This window comes from Rhinoraja longicauda, chromosome 34 (assembly GCF_053455715.1).
Source record: "Rhinoraja longicauda isolate Sanriku21f chromosome 34, sRhiLon1.1, whole genome shotgun sequence".
NCBI classification, from domain to species: domain Eukaryota; kingdom Metazoa; phylum Chordata; class Chondrichthyes; order Rajiformes; family Arhynchobatidae; genus Rhinoraja; species Rhinoraja longicauda.
In genome coordinates, this window is record NC_135986.1 from 796,893 (window position 1) to 819,176 (window position 22,284).

Below are 22,284 nucleotides of genomic sequence, written 5' to 3' on the forward strand. Positions count from 1 at the left end.
ATGAATTCAACAAGAGCCTGCAGTGGGCTGAGCCCAGGTGTGTGTGGAATAAGCTGGCAGTCTAGGGAGGAGAGACACCAGGGGACATGGATTTCATGTGGGAGGGAAGGAAGGAGCGTGTGAGTCTTGACTGAGATGCAGTGGGGGGGGGGGGATAGAGAGGCCTGTAGTGAGTGGACGGACACAAAGTGCTGGAGTAACTCAGTGGGATGGGCAGCATCTCTGGAGAGAAGGAACGGGTGACATTTTGGGTCGAGACCCTTCTGACGTCACCCGTTCCCTCTCTCCAGAGATGCTGTCTGTCCCGCTGAGTTACTACAGCGCTTTGTGTCTGTCTTCGGTGCAGTTCCTCCCTACCCGTGTAGTGAGTGGGTGTGTGTCATCGCGCCGGTGATGGTGACCAGCGCCTCCCTCTGCTTCCTCAGCTACGCGGTAACGTGGCCCACATCTTTGTCACGATGCATCGCTCGGTCAGCACCTACTCCCGCAGGATGCTGCAGGAAGTGCGCAGGCAAAACTACGTCACCCCGACCAACTACCTGGAGCTCGTGTCCGGCTACAAGAAGTAAGTGTGCAGCCGGCTGTGGCGGCACGGTGGCACAGCGGGTAGTGCGGGTAGTGCGGGTAGTGCTGTTGCCACACACACGGGTTCCATCCTAGCGAGGGAAGGCGATCAACCTGAAGTCGTTGTGCACGTGGGCACGAATGACGTCGGGCGGAAGAGGAAGGAGGTGCTACAGCGGGAGTTTAGAGAGTTGGGAAAAACGCTGAGAAGTAGGACGTCGAAGGTAGTTATCTCTGGACTGCTACCGGTACCTCGTGCTGGTGAGGCCAGGAACAGAGAGATAGAGGGTATGAATTTATGGCTGAGGGACTGGTGCAGAGAGCAGGGATTTAGATTTCTGGACCACTGGGATCTCTTCTGGGCTAGGGGTGACTTGTACAAAAGGGACGGGTTGCATCTTAACAGCAGGGGGACAAACATTCTGGCAGGCAGGTTTGCTAGTGCGACACCTGTGGCTTTAAACTAAGTAGTGGGGGGGAGGGGTTAACAAATTGTGAATATGAAGATGAGGTAAAAGGGAATACAGGAGATATTGCAAAAGACTCTCGGAAGAATGGGAACAGAAGTTCTAGAGCGGAAAAGAAATTAAGGGCAGGGCCAATTGTGAACGATGTGAGAGGGGAGGTAAATACAGAAGTTAAAGTGTTGTACTTAAATGCGCGTAGTATAAAAAATAAAGTGGATGAGCTTGAGGCTCAGTTAGTCATGGGCAAGTATGATGTTGTAGGGATCACTGAGACATGGCTACAAGAGGACCAGGGCTGGGAACTGAATATTCAGGGGTACACAACGTATAGAAAAGACAGACAGGTGGGCAGAGGGGGTGGGGTTGCTCTGATGGTAAGGAATGATATTCATTCCCTTGCAAGGGGTGACATAGAATCAGGAGATGTTGAATCAGTATGGATAGAAATGAGAAATTGTAAGGGTAAAAAGACCCTAATGGGAGTTATCTATAGGCCCCCAAACAGTAGCCTCGACATAGGGTGCAAGTTGAATCAGGAGATAAAATTGGCGTGTCAAAAATGTAATGCTACGGTGGTTATGGGAGATTTCAACATGCAGGTAGACTGGGATAATCAGGTTGGAAATGGACCCAAGGAAAGAGAGTTTGTAGAGTGCCTTCGAGATGGATTCTTAGAACAGCTTGTACTGGAGCCTACCAGGGAGAAGGCAATTCTGGATTTAGTGTTGTGTAATGATCCTGATCTGATAAGGGGACTAGAGGTAAAAGAGCCATTAGGAGGCAGTGATCACAACATGATAAGTTTTACTCTGCAAATGGAAAGGCAGAAGGGAAAATCGGAAGTGTCGGTATTACAGTATAGCAAAGGGGATTACAGAGGCATGAGGCAGGAGCTGGCCAAAATTGATTGGAAGGAGGCCCTAGCAGGGAAGACGGTAGAACAGCAATGGCAGGTATTCCTGGGAATAATGCAGAGGTTGCAGGATCAATTTATTCCAAAGAGGTGGAAAGACTCTAAGGGGAGTAAGAGACACCCGTGGCTGACAAGGGAAGTCAGGGACAGCATAAAAATTAAGGAGAGGAAGTATAACATAGCAAAGAAGAGTGGGAAGACAGAGGATTGGGACCCTTTTAAAGAGCAACAAAAGTTAACTAAAAAGGCAATACGGGGAGAAAAGATGGGGTACGAGGGTAAACTAGCCAATAATATAAAGGAGGATAGCAAAAGTTTTTTTAGGTACGTGAAGAGGAAAAAAATAGTCAAGGCAAATGTGGGTCCCTTGAAGACAGAAGCAGGGGAATTTATTATGGGGAACAAAGAAATGGCAGACGAGTTAAACCGTTACTTTGGATCTGTCTTCACTGAGGAAGATACACACAATCTCCCAAATGTTCTAGGGGCCGGAGAACCTAGGGTGATGGAGGAACTGAAGGAAATCCACATTAGGCAGGAAATGGTTTTGGGTAGACTGATGGGACTGAAGGCTGATAAATCCCCAGGGCCTGATGGTCTGCATCCCAGAGTACTTAAGGAGGTGGCTCTAGAAATAGTGGAAGCATTGGAGATCATTTTTCAATGTTCTATAGATTCAGGATCAGTTCCTGTGGATTGGAGAATAGCAAATGTTATCCCACTTTTTAAGAAAGGAGGGAGAGAGAAAATGGGTAATTATAGACCAGTTAGTCTGACATCAGTGGTGGGGAAGATGCTGGAGTCAATTATAAAAGACGAAATTGCTGAGCATTTGGATAGCAGTAACGGGATCATTCCGAGTCAGCATGGATTTACGAAGGGGAAATCATGCTTGACAAATCTACTGGAATTTTTTGAGGATGTAACTAGGAAAATTGACAAGGGAGAGTCAGTGGATGTGGTGTACCTCGACTTTCAGAAAGCCTTCGACAAGGTCCCACATAGGAGATTAGTGGGCAAAATTAGGGCACATGGTATTGGGGGTAGGGTACTGACATGGATAGAAAATTGGTTGACAGACAGAAAGCAAAGAGTGGGGATAAATGGGTCCCTTTCGGAATGGCAGGCAGTGACCAGTGGGGTACCGCAAGGTTCGGTGCTGGGACCCCAGCTATTTACGATATACATTAATGACTTAGACGAAGGGATTAAAAGTACCATTAGCAAATTTGCAGATGATACTAAGTTGGGGGGTAGTGTGAATTGTGAGGAAGATGCAATAAGGCTGCAGGGTGACTTGGACAGGTTGTGTGAGTGGGCGGATACATGGCAGATGCAGTTTAATGTAGATAAGTGTGAGGTTATTCACTTTGGAAGTAAGAATAGAAAGGCAGATTATTATCTGAATGGTGTCAAGTTAGGAGGAGGGGGAGTTCAACGAGATCTGGGTGTCCTAGTGCATCAGTCAATGAAAGGAAGCATGCAGGTTCAGCAGGCAGTGAAGAAAGCCAATGGAATGTTGGCCTTCGTAACAAGAGGAGTTGAGTATAGGAGCAAAGAGGTCCTTCTACAGTTGTACCGGGCCCTGGTGAGACCGCACCTGGAGTACTGTGTGCAGTTTTGGTCTCCAAATTTGAGGAAGGATATTCTTGCTATGGAGGGCGTGCAGCGTAGGTTCACTAGGTTAATTCCCGGAATGGCGGGACTGTCGTATGTTGAAAGGCTGGAGCGATTGGGCTTGTATACACTGGAATTTAGAAGGATGAGGGGGGATCTTATTGAAACATATAAGATAATTAGGGGATTGGACACATTAGAGGCAGATAACATGTTCCCAATGTTGGGGGAGTCCAGAACAAGGGGCCACAGTTTGAGAATAAGGGGTAGGCCATTTAGAAAGGAGATGAGGAAGAACTTTTTCAGTCAGAGGGTGGTGAAGGTGTGGAATTCTCTGCCTCAGAAGGCAGTGGAGGCCAGTTCGTTGGATGCTTTCAAGAGAGAGCTGGATAGAGCTCTTAAGGATAGCGGAGTGAGGGGGTATGGGGAGAAGGCAGGAACGGGGTACTGATTGAGAGTGATCAGCCATGATCGCATTGAATGGCGGTGCTGGGTCGAAGGGCTGAATGGCCTACCCCTGCACCTATTGTCTATTGTCTATTGTCTATTGTCTATTGACCACACGAATGCATACGTTTATTGGCCAAGTATGTACACATACCAGGAATGTGCCTTGGTGCTCTGCTCGCAAGTAACAACACCAACATACAGTAAACAATTAAGAATAAAGCATAAAACATTCAAACATTAAGAATAAAACATTACAGTTTAAACATGTGAGTGAAATAAACCAGAGCAAAAAGCAACTACAGACTTTTGGTTGTTGAGTGGAGCTACTACTTGTGGAAAAAAGCTGTTTTTATGTCTGGCTGTATCACCCTTGCATTAATAGGGTTGCCAACTTCCTCACTCCCAAATAAGGGACAAAGGGTGACGTCACCGCCCCGCGCCCCACGTGACCTCACCCAGCCAGTGGCCATGTGCTCCCGGGCCGTGCGGCTGCCATTGGTGGAGCGGGAGCACGCGGCCGCTGGCTGGGTGAGGTCACGTGGGGCGGTGATGTCACCTTGTCCCTTATTTGGGTGTGAGGAAGTTGGCAACCCTAGGAACAGCCCACTGAGTGCATATGCAAGAGGTGCCATTTTACAGACCCAGCTGCAGTTGACCACAAAGGCCCGTGGTGGCCGTCACCTCCATTTCAGTCATCCCACCAACCATCGTCCCTCTTCTCGCCCGGCACCTCCAGCCCTTGTTGCTCGTGGGAGGGGCACCTCCCGCAGCCCACCTCGACAGCACGGAAAGCAAGACCCCTCCCTTCCGGCTCTTCTCACTGGGCCCTTTGTCCAGTGCCCACCACCATCACCTTCTCCCTCCATCTCCACTCTTGACTCCATCAAGAGTCAAGAGAGTTTCATTGTCATGTGTCCCAGATAGAACAATGACATTCTTACTTGTGGCAGCACAACACAATATGGAAAATCAAAGGTATCACAAAATGCTGGAGTAACTCAGCGGGTCAGGCAGCATCTCAGGAGAGAAGGAACTGGAACTCAGTCTGAAGAAGGGTCTCGACCCAAAACGTCACCCATTCCTTCTCTCCTGAGATGCTGCCTGACCCGCTGAGTTACTCCAACATTTTGTGATACCTTCGATTTGTATCAGCATCTGCAGTTATTTTCCTACACAATATGTAAACATAGTAAACAATATATTAAACCAGAGAGAAAAAAAAGTTCAGTGTGTGTGTGTATATACACATACTCACAAATACACATATATATAGATTATATATATATACACACACACACGTACACACAAAAAAACAAACATGTAGTACAAGAAGATAACTGCAGATGCTGGTACAAATCGAAGGTTTTTATTCACAAAATGCTGGAGTAACTCAGCAGGTCAGGCAGCATCTCGGGAGAGAAGGAATGGGTGACGTTTCGGGTCTGAAGAAGGGTCTCGACCCGAAACGTCACCCATTCCTTCTCTCCCGAGATGCTGCCTGACCTGCTGAGTTACTCCAGCATTTTGTGAATAACAAGCAAACAATCCAGGATAGACACAAAATGCTGGAGTAACTCCAACTTCAGGGTCCAAAACGTTACCCATTCCTTCTCCCAGAGATGCTGCCTGTCCCACTGAGTTACTCCAGCTTTTTGTGTATGTCTTTGGTTTAAACCAGCATCTGCAGTTCCTTCCTGCACAAACAATCCAGGATAAAGTCCCAGAGAGGAGGAGGGATCGGTGGTGAACTTCCAACCTGAAATGCGATGTGATCTTACAACCTCTGCATTGCAAGAGCAGCACCATAGTTACCACACTTTGTGTCACGGGCAGTGGAGAGGGTGTAATTCCCTAGCACAGCGGACCTGCCAATTGAGATGCAGGAACGTTGTGTCTCAATCACCACCCCCCCCCCCACTGCCACCTCACCCCCCACCAAATAAAATAAAGACCATTGACGAAACACGAGAGGGCAGGAGATATTGTTCAGTCGTACACTCAGTATGAAACTGGGAGAACATAAAAAAACACTTTGCACAAAGAGCTGTTAGGCTCCTGAAGTGAGCTGCCGTTGTGAAGAAAATCTCGAGCTGAACATTAAAGACTGATTTTGGTCTGTTTAATGAGTGAACATTAAATCTTCCACAATTAGGTGGCCCGGGCCTTTCACAGCTCTGTATTGGATCGCATTTGTCTCGAGAATGAGAGGAGAAATGCAAAGTGATTCTCCGGCATGAATGGCCGATTCCCCGCTGCTTGGACATTGAGTGATAATGGTCGTGGTGCTGTTAAAACTAAGCTGCTTCCAATCTGCATTCAGCAACTGCCAAATCACATTAATCCTTAAAGCAGAAGGAGATTCTTAACGGTGCAAGTTATGGCAGAACACTGTGTTGGTCTTGGACATGAATGATATTTGCTCTTCACTCGAAGGTAGACACAAAATGCTGGAGTAACTCAGCGGGTCAGGCAGCATCTCAGGAGAGAAGGAATGGGTGACGTTTCGGGTCAAGACCCTTCTTCAGACTGAAGAAGGGTCTTGACCCGAAACGTCACCCATTCCTTCTCTCCTGAGATGCTGCCTGTCCCGCTGAGTTACTCCAGCATTTTGTTACACCTTCAAGTGAAATATGAGGTGCTGCTCCTCCAATTTGCTCCTTCTCTTGACTCCATCTACACCTCACGCTGCCCTGGCAAGGCCAGCAGCATAATCAAGGACCAGTCTCACCCTGCCCACTCCCTCTCCTCCCCTCTCCTATCAAGCAAAAAGTATAGAAGTGTGAAAACGCACACCTCCAGATTCAGGGACAGTTGCGTGCTAACCAGTCAGTGGAAAGACAATGCATGTTTACAATCGAGCCTCTATGTTCTGGCGTGCGCTGCATTGTGTCATGTTCCACAGGCTGCTGGAGGAGAAGCGGATCGAGATCAGCGCCCAGGCCAACAAGCTGCGCAACGGGTTGTCCAAGATTGACGAAACGCGTGTCAAGGTGGAGGTCATGTCCGTGGAGCTGGAGGAAGCCAAGGTGAAGGTGGCCGAGTTCCAGAAGCAGTGCGAGGATTACCTGGTCATCATCGTGCAGCAGAAGCGTGAGGCGGATGAGCAGCAGAAGGTGGGCATCCCCTATCGCCCATCTCCTATCGCCCATCCCCATCACCCATCACCCCTCCCCATCCCCCACTCCCATCCCCCACCCCCATCCCCCCATCACCCATCGCCCCTCCCCCACTCCCATCGTCCATTCCCATCGCCCCTCCCCATCCCCCACTCCAATCCCCCACCCCCACTCCCATCCCCCACTCCCATCCCCCATCGCCCCTCCCCATCACCCATCCCCATCGCCTATTCCACCCCCATTCCCCATCACCCATCCCCATCCCATCCCAATCGCCCATCCCCATTCCCCATCGCCCATCCCCATCGCCCATCCCATCCCCATCACCCATCCCCATCGCCCATCGCCCCCCCCCCCCCCCCCGTCACAGCGGCGGGGTCACGCCACGCTGGGGGAGGCGGGAAGGGAGATGTTCAGCTGGAGCTAAACACTCTGGTGAAAGATAAAAGGTCATAAGTGATAGGAGTAGAATTAGGCCATTTGGTCCATAAAGTCTACGCAGCCATTCAATAATGGCTGATCTATCTCTCCCTCCTCACCCCATTCTCCTGCCATCTCCCCATAACCCCTGACATCTGTACTAATGAAGAAATTATGTTGGTGATTAGTTTATCCTGAAGATGCAGCACAAACGGACAAGAGTGAATGACTTCAAGAGGATGTGAAGGAAAAAAACTGCAGATGCTGGTTAAAATCGAAGGGAGACACACAATGCTGGAGTAACTCAGCGGGTCAAGTAGCGGTTTAGTCTCAAGAAGGGTCTCGACCTGAAACGTCACCCATTCCTTCTCTCCAGAGATGCTGCCTGACCCGCTGAGGTACTCCAGCATTTTGTGTCTACCTTTGATTTAAACCAGCATCTGCAGTTTTTTTCCTATACATGGTTTGAGTTAGAGATGGGCACAGTGGGATTTGGAGTGAAGACGGGTGAGTGGAGGTGAGGTACTGATCAGCCACGATCTGACTGGAAGCAAGACTGAACAAAGGGACTATGACTATGACTGTGTCCCAGGCTGACGTTTGGACCTTACTGGCGGTGTTTGGTATTTTGCAACCGAGCGCCCAGTTTTCTCTGGGTGCTTCGGTTTCCTCCCACACGCCAAAGACGTACAGGTATGTAAGTCAATTGGCTGGGTGTATGTGTAAATGATCCCTAGTGGGTGTAGGATAGTGTTAATCGAAACGTATAAGATTATTAAGGGGTTGGACACGTTAGAGGCAGGAAACATGTTCCCAATGTTGGGGGAGTCCAGAACAAGGGGCCACCGTTTAAAAATAAGGGGTAGGCCATTTAGAACTGAGATGAGGAAAAACTTTTTCAGTCAAAGAGTTGTGAATCTGTGGAATTCTCTGCCTCAGAAGGCAGTGGAGGCCAATTCTCTGAATGCATTCAAGAGAGAGCTAGATAGAGCTCTCAAGGATAGCGGAGTCAGGGGGTATGGGGAGAAGGCAGGAACGGGGTACTGATTGAGAATGATCAGCCATGATCACATTGAATGGCGGTGCTAGCTCGAAGGGCTGAATGGCCTCTTCCTGTACCTACTGTCTATCGTCTAATGTGCGGGGAACGCTGGTCGGCGCGGACTCGATGGGCCGAAGGGCCTATTTCTGCGCTGTATCGCTAAACTATACTAAGCTAAGATGCTGCCTGACCCGCTGGGTTACCCCAGTACTTTGTGTCTATTCTATCTTCGTTGTAACCCGTCGTTGAGCCAACCTCACTGGATGTTTCTGTCCTTGCAGACCGTAACCTCCCACAGTGAGAAGATCGCAGCTGAAGAGATTAAATGTAAAATAATGGCGGAGGGAGCCCAGAAGGAGCTGGACGAAGCCATGCCAGCACTGCAGGACGCCATGAGGGTAGGGCACGCGGGCACATGGGCACCGGCCACATCCGTGGGTCACGCGTGGACCTGGCACCATCTCATCCTTCAAAGTCCGGGTTCCCACCTGTTCGTTCTACGGGAGCGGCTCCTGATTCATAAGGAATAGGCGTAGAATTAGGCCATTCGGCCCATCCAGTCTACTCCGCCATTCAATCATGGCTGATCTATCTCTCCCTCCTGACCCCATTCTCCTGCCTTCTCCCCATAACCTCTGACACCCGCACTAATCAAAATTTTTATCTCTGCGTTAAATATATCCCCTGATGGCCTCCACAGCCGTCTGTGGCAATGAATCCCACAGATTTACCACCCTCTGACTAAAGAAATTTCTCCTCATCTCCTTCCTAAAAGAACATCCTTTAATTCTGAGGCTGTGCCCTCTGGTCCTAGACTCTCCCACTAGTGGAAACATCCTCTCCACATCCACTCTATCCAGGCCGCTCACTGTTCTGTACGTTTCAATGAGGTCCCCCTCATTCTAAACTCCAGCGAGTACAGGCCCAGTGCCGACAAACGCTCTTCATATGTTAACCCACTCATTCCTGGGATCATTCCTGTAAACCTCCTCTGGACCCTCCCCAGAGCCAGCACATCCTTCCTCAGATATGGTGCCCATAATTGCTCACAATACTCCAAGTGCGGCCTGACCAGTGCCTCTTAGAGCCTCAGCGTTACATCCCTTCTGTCGCCCACGACCGCTCGGCCCGAGCACCGTCGCCTCTCTCTTCTCCTGCCATCTTTGTGTCCCGCGGGCAATCTTCTGCTGCCCACCTTAAAGGCGCTGGAGGCATCACCCCGCTCCACCCTCCTACCGGAATATTCTTATTCTAAGAATAAAGGGGAGGCCATTTAAAACCGAGGTGAGAAGAAACTTTCTCACCCGGAGAGTTGTGAATTTGTGGAATTAATTCTCTGCCACAGAAGGCAGTGGAGGCCAATTCACTGGATGAATTTAAAAGAGAGTTAGATAGAGCTCTAGAGGCCAGCGGAATCAAGGGGTATGGGGAGAAGGCAGGCACGGGTTACTGATTATAGATCAGCCATGATCACAATGAATGACAGTGCTGGCTTAAAGGGCCAAATGGCCTCCTCCTGCACCTATTTTCTATGTTTACCGGCCCTCCCACCTCTCGGCCTATGGGTTCTGAGCTCCATCACCCGCTCAGCTCAGTTTCAGTTTGGTTTATTGTCACGTGTTCTGAGGTATAGTGAAAAGCTTTTGTTGCGTGCTACCTAGACAGCAGAAAGACAATACATGATTCCAATTGAGCCATTTACAGTGTACAGGCCTGACAGGAGTTTAACAAGGTCACAGTTACAGTGAGAAATGTTGCTGTTGGAGTGGGGATTTAAGAGTGGGGCGATTGTAATGAGTGATTGTAGATCTGCTTTTGCGGCCAGCACGCAAGTCATCGCCTGGGTTGGGCGCTGTAAAAGGATGTCCCTCGTACGCAGAGTCTTTTACTGAATAGGTTTATTAATTGCACTACACACATTATGCCCTAGCTGTCCGTGGTCATCACTGGAACTAGAGAGCGAGCTGGAGGTGGGGAAGCTACAATTATACAAGAGACCATGGGGAGTGGTTAGTAGTGGTGAGGTCACTATGTTAAAGGAACATGCACTGATCTACATCCTCTTGGAAACAAGAGCGACCACGGCTCATACGCTAGACTTAAACTATAAGCAGGGAGCAGATAGAATGCAGCACAACACAGACTACTCGTACCCACCGTACCGGACAGGCGGCTTGACCAGTCGCCCAGAGCGGGTGCGCAACCCCCCATCCCCTTCGGTCGAAGGAAGAGCAGGGACGGGTGCGGGTACCGAGGCAGGGGAACCAGGGGAAGGAGGAGAACGGGGCGGCGATACCCGCAAACGCGCAGGCGAAGGAGGGGAAGTGGGCTGGGGCGAGCCGGGCACAGACAGCCGAGACGGCGAAGGTTGGGGCATGCGAGGATGGACGGGAGCAGGAGGCACATCAGGCACCGGAGACTGGACGGGAGGTGAATACGGGACCGCGGGTGGCGGTGCAGGCTCGTTGACCAGCATCAGGTGCTGGCGGGTACGACGGTACACGGTGCCCTCGTAATTAACCAGGTACGACCGTGGAGAGTCAGCATTGCCGACGACCACGGCCAGCCGGTGGTGACCCGAGGCGGACTCCATCCGGACAACCTGGCCAGCGAACAGAGGGGGAAGGGGACGGGACGATTTGTCAAAGGAGCGCTTCTGAATGACTTGCTTTTCGATGATGCGCTCCTTGACAGCGGCAGGGCTGCGAGCCGTTGGTTTCAGGGATTGCTGGGAGACGGGGATGGGGGGTCTAGTGGTGCGGGACATGAGGCGCTGGGCAGGGGAACCGAGCGCGGGGTCCCGGGAGATGTTGCGGAGGTTGAGGAGGGCAAGGTACAAGTCAGAACTGGCAAGCCGACAACGTTCCATCAGTTCCTTCGCGCTGCGGACAGCGCGCTCTGCAAGTCCATTGCTTTGCGGGTACTCGGGGCTGCTGGTGATGTGGCGAAAGTTCCACAGGGTGGCGAAAGCGGCAAACTCCGCGCTGGTAAACTGGCTGCCGTTGTCGGACTGGAGAGATACCGGGGAACCAAAGGTAGAGAAGTGGCGGCGAAGCTTCCCGATGACGGCAGCAGACGTGAGGGACGGCAGCAGGTGCACCTCGAACCAGCTGGAGTAGGAGTCCACCAGGACCAGGTAGTGTTTGCCACGCCACTCGAAAATGTCGGCGGCAACAGCCATCCACGGCAACTCGGGAGCCGGCTGCTGCAGGAGAGGCTGGCGCTGCTGATGAGGTAGCAGGCGGTTGCAGGCAGCGCAGGCGGAGACCCTGTCCCGGATGTCCTGAACCATGCCAGGCCAGTAAAATTGTGCTTGGGCCTGGGATAAAGTGGCCTCCACCCCGGGGTGTCCGTTGTGGGCAGTCTGAAAGTAGTGATCTCGCAGCGCGGCCGGCACCACGACCTTGTGACCCTTCACCACCACGCCCGCGTGCAGCACCAGTTCATCCCGAACCAGGAAGTAGGGCACGGCACCAGCCGGCAGGGAAGACCGTCGGTCAGGCCAGCCACGGCGGATGACGCTCTCAAGCTGTTGCAGGGCAGGATCAGCGGCAGTGTGTGTGACCAGGGACTGCATCTGCCAAGATGGAACGATGTTGACGTTCAACACCATCAGGTCAGCCGATTCGTACGGATGGCGGGAAATGGAAGGTAGTGGGGCATGTTGGCGTCTCCAGGGCTGGGTAATCTGGGTAACCTGTCTGCCTGCCGTAGTCACGGCCTCTGGCACATCGCCGCTCGATAGTCGAGATGTTGACCAGGGCCTGCCTTCATTTAGTGTACGCAAAACCCTGCACAGAACCAGTGGCAAGGAAGGGAGGACTTCTAGTATGAAACTGGAATGAACTATGAGCGAGTGTGAGAGAGCAAGGTGCATTGAGCATGTGCTGGCTCCTTTGAGGGCTTCCAATCAGTTCCACCTCCCTACGCTGTCCCCACAGCCTGGTAATTATTTTCTCAGTATCTATGTAATTTCCTTTTGAAAGATGTTGTTAAATCTACCTCGCCGCCCCTTACGCAACAAGTCCCAGCTCACACCAAGCCGTGGGGTAGAAAAGCATTCTTCTCTCTGGAGAGCATTCTTCTTATGACACAGTCACATCTCCCCCTCCCCACCCTCCCTGCTTTCCGCAAGCACCTCTCTCTCTGTAACCCCCTGCTTCACTCATTCACAGAGTCATAGAGTGATACAGCGTGGAAACAGGCCCTTCAGCCCAACTTGCCCACACCAGCCAACATGTCCCAGCTATACTAGTCCCACCTGCCAGCATTTGGTCCATATCCCTCCAAATCTGTCCTATCCATGTCCCTGTCTAACTGCCTCTTAAATGTTGGGATAGTCCCAGCCTCAACTACCTCCTCTGACAGCCTGTTCCATACACCCACCACCCTCTGTGTGAAAAAGTTACCCCTCCCATTCCAATTCAATCTTTTCCCCTTCACCATAAACCTATGTCCTCTGGTCCTCGATTCACCTACTCTGGGCAAGAGACTCTGTGCATCCACTCAATCTATTCCTTCATGATCTTATAGACCTCTATAAGATCACCCCTTATCCTCCTGCGCTCCAAGGAATAGAGACCCAGCCTAATCAACCTCTGCCTATAGCTCACACCCTGTAGTCCTGGCAACATCCGAGTAATTCCTTCCCAGCCATCCTCATTCCCAGAAATGAGTAGGTTAACTTTTGATGAGCGTTTGTCAGCACTGGGCCTGTACTCGCTGGGGTTTAGAAGGATGAGGGGGGGGGACCTCATTGAAACACAGAATAGTGAAAGGCTTAGATAGAGTGGATGTGGAGAGGATGTTTCCACTAGTGGGAGAGTCTAGGACCAGAGAGCACAGCCTCTGAATTAAAGGACGTTCTTTTAGGATGGAGATGAGGAGAATTTTCTTTAGTCAGTGGGTGGTGAATCTGTGGAATTCTTTGCCACAGAAGGCTGTGGAGGCCGTCAGTGGATATTTTTAAAGCAGAGATAGATAGATTATTGATTAGTACTGGTGTCAGAGGTTATGGGGAGAAGGCAGGAGAATGGAGTTAGGAGGGAGAGATAGATCAGCCATGATTGAATGACGGAGTAGACTTGATGGGATGATTGGCCTAATTCTACTATCACTCATGACCTCAATGGTCAATGGTTCCTGTATTATCATGTGTACTAAGGTACAGGGAGTTGCTTTTTTTCATCCAGATCAGTAAGATTATTGCCATACATACGTACAATCTCCGGTTCAGTACATAATGCCTGCAAACAGCCCACTGTCACCAGGTTAAAACTGTATTCCCAACTACAGCTGGCCATAAAGCCCTGGTTCAGCCGTCGCCTCCATCTGCCCATCCCGTGAATCATCGCCCTCCTTGCACCACCATCGTCAACCTTCATGCTCCCGCCTCTTCCCAAGCACGTTCCCCGGCACCCCTACGAGGTGCAAGACCTGTTCCTGCATCTCCTCCCTCACCACCATCCAGGGGCCTGAACAGACCTTCCACATGCGGCAGAGACCCATCTACACCTCCCAGCTCAACCACTGCTCCCGATGAGGCCTCCTCTTCCCACATTGACGTCTATGTCTGGCCTGCTGCTCTACGAAAACTCTCTCGCCGCTCCCCCTCTGTGATTTCTCCTGCCCTCCTGCTCTACGAATTCTCCTCCTCTATCTCTGGCCTCCTCCACAGCCAGGGTGAGACCAAACGCAGGCTGGAGGGACAGCACCTCGTATTCCGACTGAGTCATCTATAACTCAATGGCTTGAACATTCAATCTCTAATTTCACGTAACCTGCTCCCTCTCAGTCCCTCTATCCATCCTGATTGCCCGACACTTACCCTTCTCTCCCTCCCCTATTCCCCACCCACTCCAGGTGGCCATCACCCACTCCCTCCTCCCGTGAGGTCCCTTGCCCTAACCGTTCCCCCCTGCCCACCCCACCTCCCTCGTTTGACCCAGTTCTCTGCCTTCCTTTCCGATCGGGTTCCACCCTCACCTGAGCGTCCCTGTCTCTTCCTGTTCCAGGCTCTGGAGTCCTTGAATAAGAAGGACATGACTGAGATCAAATCGTATGGCCGCCCGCCGATCCTGGTCGAGACGGTGATGCAGGCAGTGATGATCCTTCGTGGCTCGGAACCCACCTGGGCTGAGGCCAAGAAGGAGTTGGGTAAGAGGCCAGTGCCGCTGGTGACTGGGGCAATGCCCATGGTACGTTATTGATCAGTCAATTTTGCCAGGCTTGGTTACGGTGCCAGTCGGCAAATGAAGGCAAGTGGAAAGATTAGTGGTCAGTCCGGGACAGGCCGGAGACCAAACAGGTCATCGCTGCGCCGATCCTCAATGGCCATTGGCTATCACATTGACCGCTGGCCAATGGGTATCACCACGCTGACCGATGTCCATTGGGTGTCACCATGGGGACTGACCATCGGTTGTCAACATGGCAACAGATGGCCATTGGGCATCACCATGGCAATTGGTGGCCATTGGTTGTCACGGTGACTGACGGCCATGGGATGCCAACATGGTGCCTAACGCCCATTGGGTGCCAGGGCTCTGTTGGCGCAAGATCATTGGGACTGGTAACCTTTCAGGGTCGCAGGGGGTGCAAGTGTTTTTGATCCTTGACCTGGGAACTCCTGTTTTGCAGGTGAGGCGACCTTCATTAAACAGCTCATTAACTTTGATAAAGACAATATTTCAGACAAGGTGTTGAAGAAGATTGGAACGTACTGCGCACAGCCGGACTTCCAGCCGGAAATTGTGGGCCGTGTGTCTGTGGCCGCCAAGTCCCTGTGCATGTGGGTGCTGGCCATGGAGGTAGGTACTGCACACCCCACACTGCCCGTCCCTCACTGACGGCCCTCTCCACTCACTCTCGCCTCCACTAGTGGGAGAGTCCCTGTGCATGTGGGTGCTGACCATGGAGGTAGGTACTGCACGCCCCACACTGCCCATCCCTCACTGACGGCCCTCTCCACTAGTGGGAGAGTCTAGGACCAGAGGTCACAGCTCAGAATTAAAGGACGGTCTTTTCGGAAGGAGACGAGAAATTTCTTTAGTCAGTGGGTGATGAATCTGTGGAATTTTTTGCCACAGAAGGCTGTGGATATTTTTAAGGCAGAGATTGGTAGATTCTTGATTAGTACGGGTGTCGGGGGTTATGGGGAGAAGGCAGGAGAATGGGGTTAGGAGGGAGAGATAGATCAGCCATGATTGAATGGCAGAGTAGACTTTAGTTTTTTAGTTTCAGAGATACAGCGCGGAAACAGACCCTTCAGCCCACCTGGTCCGTGCTGTCCAGCAATCTCTGCACACTAACACTATCCTACACATACTGGGACAATTTTTACTTTTACCAAGCCAATTAACCTACAAACCTGTACGTCTTTGGAGTGTGGGAGGAAACCGAAGATCTCGGAGAAAACCCACACTGGTCACGGGGAGAACGTACAAACTCCGTACAGACAGCACCTGTGGTCAGGATGGAACCCGGGTGTCCGGCGCTGAATTCGCTGTAAGGCAGCAGCTCTACCGCTGCGCCACCGTGCCCGCTGTGGTGGTCCTGTGTGTAACGTGGTCCATCTCTGTGCCTCTCCCCCCGGCAGCTGTACGGCAGACTGTACCGCGTGGTCGAACCCAAGAGGCTGCGGCTGAGCGCTGCCTTGGCACAACTGGCGGAGAAGCAGGCGTCTCTCGCGGAGGCACAGGCAAAGCTGAAGGAGGTGCGTGTGTGTCACCGCGGTCCGCCACGCCACGCCGGCCGGCCACAACCCAGCGCAAACTCCCGCTCACCGTCCTCACCCCGAACGGCCGCACCTGCTCAGGGTCATGGAGTCACACAGTGCGGAAACAGGCCCTTCAGCCCAACTTGCCCACGCCAACCAACACGCCCCATCCACACACATTCCACCTGGTCCATATCCTTCCAGCATCCTATCCATGTTCCTGTCCAAGGTAGGCACAAAATGCTGGAGGAACTCAGCGGCTCAGGCAGCATCTCTGGAGAGAAGGAATGACCCGAAACGTCACCCATTCCTTCTCTCGAGAGACGCTGCCTGACCCGCTGAGTTACACCAGGATTTTGTGTCTACCTTCGATTTAAACCAGTATCTGCAGTTTTCTTTCATAGAAACATAGAAACATAGAAAATAGGTGCAGGAGTAGGCCATTCGGCCCTTCGAGCCTGTACGCACCGCCATTCAATATGATCATGGCTGATCATCCAACTCAGTATCCCGTTCCTACCTTGTCTCCATACCCCCTGATCCCTTTAGCCACAAGGGCCACATCTAACTCCCTCTTAAATATAGCCAATGAACTGGCCTCAACTACCTTCTGTGGCAGTTCCCACATATGTACCTGTCCATATGTTTTTAAAATGTTGCAATAGTACCTGGCTCAACTACCTCCTCTGGCAACTCGTTCCATACACCCACCACCACTTGAGTAAACAAAGTTACTCCTCAGGTTCCTAAAATCTTCCCCCCCCCATCATCTCAAACCTATGTCCTCCCGTTCTAGACGGTGCGTCTACCCTATTAATACCCCTCATGATCTTGTACACCACGATAAGATCACCCCTCATCCTCATGTGCTCCAAGGAACAAACTCCTAGCCTGCCCAACCTCTCCCTATAGCTCAGGCCCTTGAGTCCTGATCACCCAAAACATCCTCATAAATCCTCTCCACACCCTTTCCAGTGTAAGAAACCTCTCTGCTATGGCATTCTCAAAGAACTGGTCAGCAAATCACTTTATTTTCGTGCTTCGGAATGTTGCCTCCATGTCCAAAGTCGGACAGTAATATTGAGGGTTGCCAACTTCCTCACTCCCAAATACGGGACAAGGTGATGTCGCCGCCCCCACCCCACGTGACCTCGCCCAGCCAGCGGCCACATGCTACGCAACCCGCCTCCCGGCCCGGGCAGCCGCCATTGGTGGAGCGGGAGCATGTGGCCGCTGGCTGGGTGAGGTCACGTGGGGCGCTCACCCTTTGTCCCTCCTTTGGGAGTGAGGAAGTTGGCAACCCTACTAATACCGGACAAGGGCGGTCCCGTACGGGACAAACCAATTTAGCCCAAAATACAGGATGTCCCGGCTAATACGGGACAGTTGGCAACCGTAGTCACATTGAGCCAGTTCCCTGCCTCACTCTTTATCCACTGGGCATTGAACGATGTGTTTCTGTTACCGCTTAACCACTTCACAAATGGAATCGTAGAAACTCAATGGCCATTCACCCCACAGCACCTATGCTGGCCCCTCTGAAACCGATCGCCCTTCAGTCCCACTTCCCCCTGCTCTCTCCCCCCAAATCCCTGCAAGTTTTCCCTTTCTAATCTTCATCCAATTTTCCTTTGAAAGCTCTATTGAATCTGCTCCCACCTCTCTTTCGGGCATTGTGCTCTGATCACAATTGCTCACTGTGACTAATTACAAGTTCAGGCTAAGTTAGAATTGCACGCTGTTTTAGTTTTCGTAATGTGATGCAGTTGTTTTATTAACCCCATCAGTTACAGGCAGCCCAAAGCAACGGAGGCTTCTTGTGCATCTGAGTTTAGTTTCGTTTAGAGATACAGCGCGGAAACAGGCCCTTCGTCCCACTGAGTCCGCACCGACCAGCGATCCCCGCACACTAACACTATCCCACACACACACACACTAGGGACACCAAGCCAATGAACCTACATACCTGCACGTCTTTGGAGTGTGGGAGGAAACCAAAGACCTCGGAGAAAACCCACGGGGAGAACGTACAAACTCCGTACAGACGGAGCCCGTAGTCGGGATGGGACCCGGCTCTATGGCGCTGTAAGCGCTGTAAGGCAGCAACTCTACTGCTGCGCCACAGTGCCTGTGAGGTTTCCCCCTTTCTCAGGTTGCCGAGAAGCTGGAGATGTTGAAGAGACAATACGACGAGAAACTGACTCAGAAGGAGGAACTGCGCAAAAGGTCAGAGGAGATGGAAATCAAGCTGGACCGTGCTGCCAAGCTGCTGTCCGGTCTCGCGGCAGAGAAAGCACGCTGGGAAGAAACCGTCAAGGTGAGGACCAAGAGTGAAGAGTGTTTTACTGTCATGTGTTCCAGATAGAACAATGACATTCTTACTTGCAGCAGCACAACACAATATAGAAACATAGTATGTGTAGGATGCTGGTTTAAACAGAAGATAGACACAAAATGCTGGAGTAATTCAGCATCTCTGGAGTGAAGGAATGGGTGACGTTTCAGGTCGAGACCCTTCTTCAGACAAACATAGTACACTGAACACACAAATCATAAGGATACACACGCACAACATAACATAGTCACACACTAAAACAATACAGGTATTGCAAAGGAAATAACCATCACACTCTCTGTGGAAAACGTTGCCCCTCAGGTTCATATGAAATCTTTTCCCTCTCACCTTAAACAGAAATCAAAACCTTTCCTCTTCCCACACTTGATGCTGAAGGCCCAGGATGAGTTGAGATCTGTAATCATTCTACTCTTCCAAAGCCTAAAAATATATATATAGCATATGGAAAAAGGCCATCATATGGAGTCACACAGTGTGGAAACAGACCCTTCGGCCTAACATGCCCCATCTACACTAGTCCCACCTGCCCACACCGACCAACATGCCCCATCTACACTAGTCCCACCTGCCCACACCGACCAACATGCCCCATCTACACTAGTCCCACCTGCCCACACCGACCAACATGCCCCATCTACACTAGTCCCACCTGCCCACACCGACCAACATGCCCCATCTACACTAGTCCCACCTGCCCACACCGACCAACATGCCCCATCTACACTAGTCCCACCTGCCCACACCGACCAACATGCCCCATCTACACTAGTCCCACCTGCCCACACTGACCAACATGCCCCATCTACACTAGTCCCATCTGCCCACACCGACCAACATGCCCCATCTACACTAGTCCCACCTGCCCACACCGACCAACATGCCCCATCTACACTAGTCCCACCCGCCCACAGCGACCAACATGCCCCATCTACACTAGTCCCACCTGCCCACACCGGCTAACATGCCCCATCTACACTAGTCCAACCTGCCCACACCGACCAACATGCCCCATCTACACTAGTCCCACCTGCCCACACCGACCAACATGCCCCATCTACACTAGTCCCACCTGCCCACACCGACCAACATGCCCCATCTACACTAGTCCCACCTGCCCACACCGACCAACATGCCCCACCTACACTAGTCCCACCTGCCCACACCGACCAACATGCCCCATCTACACTAGTCCCACCTGCCCACACCGACCAACATGCCCCATCTACACTAGTCACACCTGCCCACACCGACCAACATGCCCCATCTACACTAGTCCCACCTGCCCACACCGACCAACATGCCCCATCTACACTAGTCACACCTGCCCACACCGACCAACATGCCCCATCTACACTAGTCCCACCTGCCCACACCGACCAACATGCCCCATCTACACTAGTCCCACCTGCCCACACCGACCAACATGCCCCATCTACACTAGTCCCACCTGCCCACACCGACCAACATGCCCCACCTACACTAGTCCCACCGGCCCACACCGACCAACATGCCCCTCCTACACTAGTCCCACCTGCCCACACCGGCCAACATGCCCCATCTACACTAGTCCCACCTGCCCACACTGACCAACATGCCCCACCTACACTAGTCCCACCTGCCCACATCGACCAACATGCCCCATCTACACTAGTCCCACCTGCCCACACCGACCAACATGCCCCACCTACACTAGTCCCACCGGCCCACACCGACCAACATGCCCCTCCTACACTAGTCCCACCTGCCCACACCGGCCAACATGCCCCATCTACACTAGTCCCACCTGCCCACACTGACCAACATGCCCCACCTACACTAGTCCCACCTGCCCACATCGACCAACATGCCCCATCTACACTAGTCCCACCTGCCCACACCGACCAACATGCCCCATCTACACTAGTCACACCTGCCCACACCGACCAACATGCCCCATCTACACTAGTCCCACCTGCCCACACCGACCAACATGCCCCATCTACACTAGTCCCACCTGCCCACACCGACCAACATGCCCCACCTACACTAGTCCCACCGGCCCACACCGACCAACATGCCCCTCCTACACTAGTCCCACCTGCCCACACCGGCCAACATGCCCCATCTACACTAGTCCCACCTGCCCACACTGACCAACATGCCCCACCTACACTAGTCCCACCTGCCCACATCGACCAACATGCCCCATCTACACTAGTCCCACCTGCCCACACCGACCAACATGCCCCATCTACACTAGTCCCACCTGCCTGTGTTGGCACCATATCCCTCTAAACCTATCATATCCATGCACCCATCCAAATGTCTCTTAAACATTGGGATAGAACCTGTCTCAACTACCTCCTCCAGCAGCTCGTTCCCTACACCCACCACCCTTTGGTTCATTAAATATTTCCCCTGCCCTTAAACCCATGTCCTCCTGTACTCGATTCCCCGACTGGACAAGAGACTCAGTGCATTTACCTAATCTATTCCCCTCATGATCTTGTACACCTAAATAAGATCAACCCTCATCTTCCTGCACTCTTAGGTATAAAGTCCTAGCCTGCTTAACCTCTCCCTAATGTTCAGGCCCTTGAGTCCTGGCAGCATTCTCATAAATCTTCTCTGCGCCCTTTCCAGCTTGACAACACCTTTGGTCACAGGGTAACCAAAACTGAGCACAATACTCTAAATGTGGCCTCTACAATGTCCTACACAACTGCAACATGACCTCACAACATCTATACTCAATATGTGGGAAGGAACTGCAGATGCTGGTTTAAACCTGAGATTGACACAAAATGCTGGAGTAACTCAGCGGGACAGGCAGCAGCTCTGGAGAGAAGGAATGGGTGACGTTTCAAGTGGAGATCCTTCTTCAGAGTAGTCAGGGGAAAGGGAAACAAGAGATATAGATGGTGATGTAGAGAGATATAAAACAAATGAATGAAAGATAAGCAAAAAAGTAATGATGATAATGGAAACAGGCCATTGTTAGCTGTTTGCTGGGTGAGAACAAGAAGCTGGTGCCACTTGGGTGGGAGAGGGAGTGAAGGGGTTACTTGATGTTAGAGAAATCAATATTCATCCCACTGGGTTGTAAGCTGCCCAAGCATTTACCACCTGTCGTTCATCACCCTCACCCTGTGCTCAGCTTGTAATACGATGTCTCACTCTGTGCCAGGGGCTGGAAACTGACATGGGCTACTTGGTCGGGGACTGTCTGCTGGCGTCTGCCTTCCTCTCATACATGGGACCATTCCTGTCCAACTACCGCGAGGAGATCGTTGCCGACATCTGGATGAAGGAGGTGAGTGGGAAGGTGGGAGGAGGGGGTGGGGGAGGGTTGGGGAGGGGGTGTGGTGAGGGGGAGCAGGTGGGAGGCGAGGGGTGGAAGGGTGGGGGAGGGGGATGATGCGGGGGGTGACGCGGGTGAGGTGGGGGGTGGGAGGGTGGATGATGGGGGGGTGGGGGGATGCGGGTGAGGTGGGTGGTGGGGAGGGTGGATGATGCAGGGGGTGGGGCGGTGAATGATGCAGGAGGTGGGGGGATGGGTGGGGTGGGGGGGTGGATGATGCAGGGGGTGGGGGGATGCGGGTGAGGTGGGGGGTGGGAGGGTGGGGGAGGGGGATGATGCGGG

At 52.1% G+C, this 22,284-nt stretch overlaps 1 protein-coding gene across 1 annotated transcript in view; it reads left to right on the top strand.

Moving 5' to 3' along the window:
* dnah2 (dynein, axonemal, heavy chain 2) overlaps positions 1 to 22,284 on the top strand; it is a 154,363-nt gene that overhangs the window by 99,239 nt on the left and 32,840 nt on the right. Inside the window, exons 56-63 of the mRNA XM_078427651.1 lie at positions 426 to 565; positions 6,914 to 7,124; positions 8,871 to 8,987; positions 14,604 to 14,745; positions 15,229 to 15,398; positions 16,187 to 16,303; positions 18,459 to 18,623; positions 21,829 to 21,954. Coding sequence (XP_078283777.1) covers positions 426 to 565; positions 6,914 to 7,124; positions 8,871 to 8,987; positions 14,604 to 14,745; positions 15,229 to 15,398; positions 16,187 to 16,303; positions 18,459 to 18,623; positions 21,829 to 21,954 — 1,188 coding nt within the window. The remainder of the gene's footprint in view (positions 1 to 425; positions 566 to 6,913; positions 7,125 to 8,870; positions 8,988 to 14,603; positions 14,746 to 15,228; positions 15,399 to 16,186; positions 16,304 to 18,458; positions 18,624 to 21,828; positions 21,955 to 22,284) is intronic.